Source organism: Mustela nivalis (assembly GCF_964662115.1).
Source record: "Mustela nivalis genome assembly, chromosome: 17".
In the NCBI taxonomy this organism is placed as follows: Eukaryota; Metazoa; Chordata; class Mammalia; order Carnivora; family Mustelidae; genus Mustela; species Mustela nivalis.
This window is the reverse complement of record NC_139036.1, coordinates 20336445-20347662: the sequence shown is the minus strand read 5'-3', so window position 1 is coordinate 20347662 and position 11218 is coordinate 20336445. Positions and strand designations below refer to the sequence as shown.

The 11218-nt window shown below is 36.2% G+C and overlaps 2 protein-coding genes across 2 annotated transcripts in view; both read right to left on the bottom strand.

Annotated features, from left to right (window-relative positions):
* The window catches only part of ALDOC (aldolase, fructose-bisphosphate C), a 1020901-nt gene that overhangs the window by 609920 nt on the left and 399763 nt on the right, over positions 1–11218 (bottom strand). The gene's annotated exons all lie outside the window — the stretch shown is intronic.
* NUFIP2 (nuclear FMR1 interacting protein 2) overlaps positions 1–11218 on the bottom strand; it is a 32902-nt gene that overhangs the window by 10526 nt on the left and 11158 nt on the right. Inside the window, exon 3 of the mRNA XM_082707094.1 lies at positions 860–892. Within this exon, the coding sequence (XP_082563220.1) occupies positions 860–892 (33 nt within the window). The remainder of the gene's footprint in view (positions 1–859; positions 893–11218) is intronic.

Genomic DNA, 11218 nt, shown 5'->3' with positions numbered 1-11218 from the left:
CTAATTCACACCCCTGAGATCAAGAGCCCCATGCTCTTCCAACTGAGCTAGCCACGTGCCCCCAAGGAAATGTACATTTAATCTTGCCACCTTCTAGCTTACACAGTGACCTTTCTCACTTATATTAGCTAGCAAAGTGGATGGGAAATGGATGAAATTCAGTTACAGGGTTCCAAATCTATTAGTGACTAGGTCTCCAGACTGAAACTTACCTTATTTCAGGTATTCCACAGCTACTACATTTTAACATATTTAGGAAAGCACACAATTAGGATAACCCAATTTGATTTTTTTTGAAAATTCCAAACAATCCAGATGTGGATTATTCAGTTCCTTTGCCTTCCTGCTATTCACATCTTATACATGTGGTTCATGAAGGAAGCTACTTTGCTGTTCTTTAGATTTTTAACCATCTACTATTTCAGAGAATATACAGCCCAAATAAGGCTTCTAAAACAGCCAGTATTTTTCTGAACTATGAACTTCAGTTCTTAGAACACCACTTGTCTACCACACAAATACAGATAAAGACTGGCTATAAGTGGAAACACTTACTCATGTTGGTTTCCTACATTAAAAATATTTATGTTGTCTTACTTTCATAATCAGAGGGGGCAAAAATTCATGTTCTTCACCTAGCAGGTGAAGAGTATTTTCATATACTCTTTTCTTTTACAGTGTTATCCCATGTTTAGCAATCCTGGTATGGTAGCAAATGTATTTTAATTGCAGTTATTAAATAATTCAAAATGTAAAGCCTATTTCCTTGGTGGGTCACTGTTTATGTTATTCCTACCCAAACATAACATATGCTGTAAGTCATTAGTACTAACATTTTAGGTAACCTAACCATTCTTACCTTGCTTCTGCAAATTCCAAACAGATTCCATTTCTGCAAAGAAAAAAAAAAAAACAAACCCACAACATTATTTTATACACTAAGTTTTGTAGAGCAAAGCTTAAAGCTATAATTTTCACTTTAAACCTAAAAAACCTAGACTGGGCTAGAGGTAGGGTTGAAATGGCATAGTTCTACTAAATAGACAACACATTCTTATTTTCTTGGAATTCTCATGAAGTGTCTTTCAGATTGCCTTAAGTTGATAATATAAAGTGAATTATAGGGGCGCCTGGACAGCTCAGTTGGTTAAGTGCCTGACTTCAGCTCAGGTCATGATCCCAGGGTCTCGGATCAAGCCCTGCTTCAGGCTCTCTGCTCAGCAGGGAGCCTGCTTCTCCCTCTTGGTTTGTGCTCTTTTTCTCAAATAAATAAAATCTTAAAAAAAAAAAAGTGAATTACCGACTGAAATTAAACTACCAAGAGAGCAATTCTATCTATACAAATAGTGAAGATATGCTGAAGCATGACATAGTTAAAGTGGCACTTTTTGTAACAGCTCACTGTTATTTAAAAAATGAAGTATTTTTTGGCAATCCATCATAACCTAATGGTACCCAAAAGTCTTCTGAATAAAGCCCTCAAATTTGATTAAACATGATGCTTAACTTACTTAACTCTTTGCTGTAGGGAAGTGATTGTGTTCTTCAAACCACACCTACTCTTATTTTTAATCCATAAGGTCAAAATGCCAATCCATACCCATTTATTAGTAAACACATCCTCATCTGCTCTAATTCCACTGAAATGTGATCACAACATGCTTACTTTGATAACTTAGTGAAGAAAATATGCAAATGACCAAACTAGAGTGACATACAGAGAAAAATTCTATCTGAAAGCATTCCAGAAAGCTTCACAGAGGGCTTTTATTTGAAGGTTTGATGAGTAAGACAATAGATGACTACTGTATCACAAGAACCAAAGAAAACAGGAAAATAGAAATTACAGTATCTTGAAAGGAAATATTCTATTCGGCTTACAATGTAAACAAAGACTACAGAGTAACAGGAATGAACCTAACTATGACTATGGAATAAGTGTTCTTCCCATGGCCATACAACTGTTAATCTAAAGACAAAAAGGAGATTTTCTTCTGTATAACTGGATTTTGTGTAATTGTATTCCATACAATTTATCAGTGGCCAAATATAGTTAAAGAAAAATAAAACAGGAGCTCAGTAAGATAGAATATATCTGGACATGGGTCATAGTAAGGTACAACATAATCTCTCTCCAGGGCTAAAAGTGTATAAATCTCAAATTATTATTTTTTTGTTTTATGTTTATGGATAGAGGCAGAGAAGGGTAGATCACAGTCGTCCTGCTCCCCTCTATCCCTCATCAAATTCACTCTTAAGTTTTGAAAATTTGTCAGAATTTTATGTTTGGAAAAATAGGTTAATTATTCAAACTAATTATACAGATAACACTGCATTCAAGGTATCACAATAAATGCCCAATTAGGGGTGCCTGGGTGGCTCAGTGGGTTAAAACCTCTGCCTTCAGCTCAGGTCATGATCTCAGGGTCCTGGGATCAGAGCCTGCTTTTCCCTCTTTCTCTGCCTGCTTCATTGCTTACTTGTGATCTCTGTCAAATAAATAAATAAAATCTTTGGGGCGCCTGGGTGGCTCAGTGGGTTAAGCCGCTGCCTTCGGCTCAGGTCATGATCTCAGGGTCCTGGGATCGAGTCCCGCATCGGGCTCTCTGCTCGGCAGGGAGCCTGCTTCCTCCTCTCTCTCTCTCTGCCTGCCTCTCTGCCTACTTGTGATCTCTCTCTGTCAAATAAATAAATAAAATCTTTAAAAAAAAAAAATAAAAATAAATAAAATCTTAAAAAAAATAAATGCCTGATTAAACAAAACCTGGGAAATAATACACTAGTTATCACTTGGTCCAGGAGCATAGAAGGACGCTATGGGCTTTCAATCACTGGACAGGGGCACCTGGGTGGTTCAGCTGGTTAAGCGTCTTCCTTGGGCTAAGGTCATGATCTCAAGTTTTGAGATCAAGCCCCTGCCACTGGGCTCCCTGCTCAGTGGAGAGTCTGCTTCTCCCTCCCCCCCACCCCTCCCCTTGCTTGTGCTCACTTTCGCTGTCAAATAAATAATATTAAAAAAAAAAAAAATCACTAGACAGATACCCATCCAAAGATTGGCAAGAAAACCCCCATCTCCTAGGTCTAAGGGGAGAGAATTGTGATCAATTTAATCTGGAAAAAAGAAGATAAAGCAGGAAGGTTATTCTAGTCATGACACTCGTATCGATCTCTCTAATTTCTATTAGTTTCAGACAATTAGGAATAGTTGAAATGGTCTTTAGAGCCATTATCCTAAACATTTCTGTACTTCAGAATGGCATTTTAAGAAGTCCAAAGATCAGCCTTTCCTTGGTTGACCTGACTTCAAAAACATTAATCCAACACAAATGTTTTTTCTTTTAGTCAAAGTACAGAAATCCATTTTCCAACAAATAAATTCCTGAGTTCTGTATGTATTGATTACTCAGTGCTCACTACTGTTAAGTCTGTTTAATGTAAAGATAAATGTGTATTTAGTTATATTATGTTGAAAAAACCGAAACTTTCCCTTTTGACCCACCTATGCTTTAACATTTCCTTTTCTCCTCCCCCATCACGAACCTCAACCTGCCTCTTACCCTGCCATCATTTTTTGGTGCAGGAGATGGGGAGGGACTACACTCAAGAGTCCAGAGAAGTACTTCAGTACTTTTAAATTTTAAAGACAAAATACAACTGTTTGAAACCACCCAAGCTCTTTAATGGATTGAAATCATTTCTTTAGCTTAATCCTGATTCGGTTTTAGGTTTTAAACATAGATTTTACATGACTTCTGGTAAGAAAGTCTTATTACACTGAAATACGGGCTCTGGAGCAGTGAATTTGATTATGCTTTTTGAGGAAGGTAAAGGGATGTATGACCTAGCTAAAAAATTAGCCATGGCCAACCAAGCTTGTAGCAATAAATAAATCAAGGTTACCTGAAATGCTGAACGAGAAATTAATGCAACTCTCCTTCTAGTTATTTAATATTAAATACTTCTATAACTAGTAGCAACTTGATGTCCTTGATTAGAATTTTAAGTTTCTATGGAACTTAACTGAAGATTAGAAAGAAGGGACTAAATCAAATATTGTTTGCATGATTAACAAGAACCTAGTAATAGAGAATATATAGGAAAAGAAAAAATTGTATTTTTGACCTTTTTGAAGTTACAAAAGTCTCCATGCAGATTCTAAATACAAAACCAGTTACTTTACGTTTTAACTACCATAAGAGAAGCGGAACAAAGTAAGGCACATTCAACTATACAGTGTCGTAACAGTCTACTTCTAATACTGCCCTCATCATCTCCCCCAAAATCTTTTACTTCCCAGTTCTTTTTAAAGTTGGATCCCAGCACCCAATTATGCAAATAGTTATTGAGAAATGGCCATAGGAAGTCATGGTTTCTGCTTTGAAAATATACCAAAGTAGGTGATTTTGTTAAAATTCTGCAATTAAGACTGCCACCATCCAAATGTTAAATTTTATCATATAAAATTTTTCAAATATTTAGTTACACAACCTCATCAGGAAAGAAAATTTAATATTCAATTCAATTTTCTAAAACAGACTACACTTCTACTTCCTACATAGCTCCCTATCACAATGCTCCCTGTAGTAGATGTCCAATAACTTAGAAGTTCTAAATTTCAAATAGTAGTTTAAAAACTACTATTTAGGGTCTAGGGATATAGATGTGAAACCAGAAAGGCTCTAGCTCCGTGAGCTTAGTAGAAGAAACAGCTTTTCTAGATAGAAGTATCAACATGCAAACAAACCTGGGTCATATTCAAGTAGGAGGTATGCTAAAGCAGGGGTCAGCAAACTTGATTTCTACCCATTGCCTGTTTTTGCAAGTCAAGTTTTCTTAAAACAGAGTCACACCCATTTTATATATTAGCCATGGCTGTTTTTGTTTACAAGACAGAATCAAGTAACTAGAATTGCAAGGAGAGACCGACCCCTATTCTGCTACTCAGGGGATAGCACAAAAGCACATACAAAGGAAAATTTCCTATTTAAACCATACAGCTGAAGGGAAGCCACTGAAAATATCTGAGATTATCATACTAAATTATCAGTAATAATTGAGGTAACTGCAGAGTATGGGTGAAGTGATAGCACAGTCATCCCCCTTATGGAAAGAGGTTCCAAGCAACAACAGCGGATGCCTAAAACTGCAAATAGTACCAAACCCTACATATACTATGTTTTCCCCTATACATACATGTCTATGATAAAGTTTAATTTATAAATTAGGCACAGTAAGAGATTAACAATAAAATAAAAGACACACTGTAAAAAAAGTTATGTTGAGTGTGCTCTCTCTCAAGTGTCTTACTGTACTGTACTTACCATTTTTCTTGTGATGATGTGAGATGAATAGATGCCTAGTGATGAGATGAAGTGAGATGAATGACAATAGGCATTGTGACGTAGCATTAGGCTACTACTGACCTTCTGACGATTCAGAAGGATCATCTGCTTCCAGACCACAGTGACCGTGGGGAACTGAAACCGCGGAAAGCAAAACCACGGATAAGGTGGGACTACTGTACAGAAAAAGAGCCCAGTAAATGTTACTGCAAAAGTGAAGAAATTAGGACAGTTGTATTAGAGATAGAAAGGAAAAAAATGGGTATTTTAGAGACAGGATCCATATAACCTAATCATCAAGGTTTGGAAAAAAATGAATTCAGTGTTATATACAAAGACTAGAGTGATGATGTTGAATATATGTGGTTTGAACTCAGAGTAAAAGCAGTTGAAGTTTTGAGCTTAATACACAGTGACAGAATTGGATGAGATTACTCAGAGGAGTTTGAGTAGCATGAAAGGGAGACTGAAAGAACACCAACATTTGAGAAAAAGAGAATGATACCAGGCAGGTTATGCTGAAGATGTAAAAAAGAGGAAAGTGAGTAGTTATGGAAATGCAAATTAGAGAATTTAGGGAGGGAGTGTTCAACTACGGCAATTCTTATTCAAAGTTAAGACTGTTAACTTTCTAGTCACTCTCTTTTTCCCTAACTAGATGTCACTGCCTTGTTCAAGCAGTGGTACCTTATGAACATTTCTGCCGTGTAATCTTTTTTTAAGAGGCTTCTCTCACCCTTAATCGGGTCTCACTTTCTATCTTCTACACCATGGCTATCATTCTCTCCCTCTAAAAATATAAATCTGAAAGGGACCAAAACATTTCAATGGATTCTCACGGTCTACAGAGACTAGATCTGTTCACTTGCATAAAATTTCCAGCATTTGACACAGCTGTACATCAATAAATAAACTGGACAACTAAATTAAAGATTTTTAAACTTGTATCACTCACTTTCCTTGAATCACTCTGAATGACTAGCATGTTCAAATATTATTTCATTTCCTCCACCTAAAAAAGTTATGACTTTCCTTGTACAATAAATAAACCAATTTCCACTTCTTTTTAAAACCTGACTAGCCTTCTCTGACCCTCCCACCCCCCTTAGGAGTTTCTCTATGTTCCACACACATTTTATGTATTTTTCTACAGAGCATTGACACTAGTCATGTACTTCCTTCCATGTATGGTTCCCTATTAGACTGAATTCCTTAAAGACATGAATACTCTCTTTTCATCTACTTATCACAATTGCTTCCCACAGAGCTTGGTGCTATATGTAAATATTTGAACAAAATACTACTCATAAATCAGTCAGGAAGCAAAAATATAACAAAGTAGTATTACGTCCATTGAAACCGATATTCAACCATTTTCAACTTACAAAAACAGCAACTACATACGGTCCAACAAAAAAATTCTGCATTTAATTCTCCGAAGAAAAAGACTAAAGCTAAGGTTAAAGGTTAAACTTGAGACCTTTTTTTTTTTTTAACTTTTAAAATTGAATGATACTATTGTCCCCGTTTAATATTAACATTTAAGGGGCTCCTTCCTGGGTGGCTGTTGGTTAAGCATCTGAATCTTGGTTTGCGTTTAGGTCATGATCTCAGGGTGGTGAGATCAAGTCCCACACTGGGCTCTGTGCTGGGCTAAGAGCCTGCTTAAGATTCTTTCTCTCTCTGGCCTTCCCCATCTTCCCTGCCCTCACACACTTCCTCTCTTTACAACAACAACAACAACAACAATAAACAACAACAACAACAATAATAAACAATCCTAAAAAATGTTCTGAAAACATTTAAACTTCTTAAAGATTTATTTATCTGAGAGAGCAAACGAGCAAGCATAAACAGGGGAGGAGGGTTGGAGAGGGACAAGCAGGCTCCCCAATGAGCAGGAAGCCTGATGTGGGGCTTGATCGCAGGACCCTGGGATCATGACCTGAGCTGAAGGCAGACACTTAACCAACTGAGCCACCCATGCACCCCAAAAATATTTAAACATTTTAAAAAGCACATGTCTCAGGACATGTGGCTGGGTGGCTCTGGATGGCCCTGTCAGTTGGGCGGCCAATTCCTGATTCTGGCTTTGGTCATGATCTCAGGGTCATGGGATTGAGCCCTGTGTCCAGCTCTGTGCTGACAGTCTCCTTGAGATTCTGTCTCCCTTTCCCTTTGCCCCTACTCAAGCACACACTCTAACTAAATATTAAATTTTTAAAGTCTAAAAACCAAAATAAAAAGCATGTCTCCCCACCAAAAAAGGAAGTCAGTCAAATACAAGGCTAAAAAAGAGGACTGCCACAATTGAGAACCTCCCCCAGGTCAATTTACCACTTGATGCTTCATCAATGATGCCTACCTTATCACCCTGTTTTGCTATTCTGATTTCCTTCCTCAACCACTCCATAGTACCTCCCTATTCTTTTGCAAAGATGACTGTCAGAATCTTCTCCCCACCCTTTCCTTTTCCATTTTTGATTATACCAGAGAATTAAAAATTTATCTTTGTTTAAAAAATGTTAGGGGCATCTGCCTGTCTCAGTTGGTGGAGTGCATGACTCTTGGTCTGGGGTTGCAAGTTCTAGCCCCATGCTGGAGGTAAAGATTACTTAAAAATAAAATCCTAGAAAAAAAATTTTTTAAAGTAACCTCTACACCCTAATGTGCAGCTCAAACTCACAAGCCCTAGACTGACTGAAGTAGTTAGAAGTCATCACCTTTTCAGGAGATACTTAAAACTCTTCATTGGATCAATTTCAATCTTATATTCCCAATTTGGAGTTACACCAAACCAGACTAAATAGAACTGTCTGGACCACCTCTAAATATATACATTAGAAACTTGAAATATATACATTATTATGTCTATACATATATATGTGTATATTATATATACATATTATATTATTATTATATATATACATAGTATATTATACATATATATGTATATATTATGTCTAAATATATACATTAGAAACTTTTGAGTTCTGGTTCATTTCTACTTCTATGCTTATTCTAATCCAGTTTACTCTGAAGGTAAAATATCAAATTCAAGTTGCTTGGCATAATGAAACTGCTATTACTAAGATAGTAATAGACAATTTCTGCTTTTATAGCATGGGTGGTTCTTTCCTCACTTTCAGGAGGTAAGCTAATAAAATCTGGGAGTTAAATTTTACCTTCTATAAATTCTTTACAAGTTACCTTTCAGACTAATACCAAAGTAAATTCATTACTATTGCACTCATAAAAGCAGACTTAATGAAAAATCAAGCAGCTTAATACAGATGCTAAAATGGTAAGTCACTAGGAAAAAAAAGATCTCACAATCATGTTAAATTGTTACAAACATTCCTTTATGTCCCATATTATAGAGGGGGACAAAAGGATCCTTCCCCATTCTAAGAAATTCAACTAGGGCTGAAACCAAATTCAAATCTTTAGGCACCTGTAGTTAAGATTATGAGAAAGACAGCTGTGATGCCATAAGCAATCACGAAACAGTAATAGTAAAATGCAGTAAAGGTGAAAATACTTGTTCAACATTGTGTTTAAAAAAGAAAATTTAGTATTCAGATGCTTCTGTAAACAAAAGTCCTCTTTCCCCCTTTGATGGATTAACCCATAACTTGTCTCCTGTCTCCTCCTACCCTGTAGAACAACTTCCTCACTCCCAAACCTAAAATCCCCTTTTTAAACTAAGTATTTATCTTCAGATAAGCAAAACATCCATATGACTACAAATACAAATGGGAAAATCTCATTACTCCTCTGCCTAGACTATTCTAAGAGCTCATTAGAAAAATGCCTTCCAATCTGCCTTACAAATTGGTGCCACATTAATCTACCTGAATGCAGGTCTATAATAACAACTCAGTTTTTCAAGCTCTTCAGTAAAATAAAACAAAGGCCGATATACTATTTTATGAAGTTAGAAGCACAGACTTAAGAACAACAAATGATTTTTTTCAAGTACACAGAAATTAGGAACATTTTGGCATTCATCCGTCTCCCGTGCAGTTTAAGTCACTTCCATTCCACAAGCCCATCTCCCTGATACTCAGTGGCTTCCCACCTGCCTCCAGACCGACCTGATGATCTGGCATCAACTTATCTTCTTTCTCTTTTTTTATGTCCCCTCACCATAACCAAAGTAGAACCCTTTCACTGTTTACATTTACTCAGAATTCTCCAACTTATCTATTCTTTATTTTCCTCTTATCTGCATTTCCGTAAGTCACAAAATCTTCCCCCGTCCATCAAAACTCTTACTAAACGTCCATCAAAACTCTTATTAAACGCTGCTGCCTCCATGAAAACATACCCTGCCTTTACTACTCTTCCCACCTTTACTCCATTAAAAATTCTCCTTCCACTGAAGTCTTCTATTTATATCTGAATACACTTAAAATCTTGCCCGCTAAACTTGTGTACTTTTGCCTCTCCTTAAGCTCTACAAAGAAAAAGACTCAATCTTGCAAAGTCTTCCATAACTAAGTGAAGTACTTTGCCTATAAGTACATAATAAGTGAAAGGAAAACACACACACACAATTACTGCACAACTGTGTCAGAGAAAAGAAAAAAAGGATTAAGCTGAAGAAAGCTCTCTAGATTTCGAGTTCTCAATCCCAGCAGGCAGTGAGAACCACCTAGTAAGTTAAAATACATTTTAATTCCAGGGTGTAGGCCAGATCTAGTGAATTCAAATCATTTATGCCAATAACCTATAAGTAACAGAGAAACAAATTTTTTAAGTTTTATACTGTAGCGCCTGGTGTCCCCTCAAGTATATTTTTTTTTTTGTTTTTTTGTTCCCTCAAGTATATTTTATACTAGATAACTGCCATGCTGACTCACTTCAACCATCAAGAATTACACCTTATTTTATTCATCTCCCCTTCCATCTCTACATGTTGGATAAAATTTACCATATCAAATTATTTTTTCATGAATACTACAAAAATACAAGCATTCTGAATGCTTGATAACCTTCAGCACAGTTTTAGGCAAGATATATCAACCCGGTTTAAACACTGACCAAACACACAACTCACATCAACCTACCTTATTTCAACAGATTTGGCTTCACATGACTTTTCTGAGTCAAATAACTTCAAATGACCATTTCAAAATCAAAGATTCACCTCAAAAAGTTAGGGTCTACTAAATGCTTTAAATGAGGCAACAGCTGTCTGTCCTGTACGTGCATTAAAATCTATCACTCTAACACAATGGAAGTATCAATGAGCAAAATGTTAGGTACCTGGAATTTGCTCTTGACAGTCCTACCAAAGAAACTCTGAGGGTAGATAGGTTAAACAAGAATGACTAAGCTTTTTAAATGTTCAGGCTGGACGATGGGTACTTTGGGGTTCATTATAGGTTCCACTTTTGAATATAAATTTTTTCATGGCCAATTTAAAAAGGTAACACTTTAAAGTTCACCCCTTAACTGCCACTTGAGAAAAATAGAAAACAGGACCCATGTCTCACCATACATATTAATACTACTATGTAATGGTACAATATTCCTCCAGATAATAAGAAGATTAACCCTCCTGTTTCTTAAGGAAAAGTTAATAGCATAACATGTATCATAAGCTAAAAGAAAAATCCCAAGAGTTATAATTCCCATCAATCCCTTTTTTATGCCTCATGTATCTATCTTTATTTCATATCCTCAAATGTACTGAGCATACTTCCAAGGCTGCAAGTAATTAATGTTTAATCTAAAAAAATGCACCATTCCTACTGAACTTACTAAGCACCCTCTTACCTACTATTTCCAAATAAAGTTGTTGAAGAACTTATTTTTGAAGTTAGGAGGTATGCATAAGAACTTCTATTCCTGAGCCTAACTAACTTTGT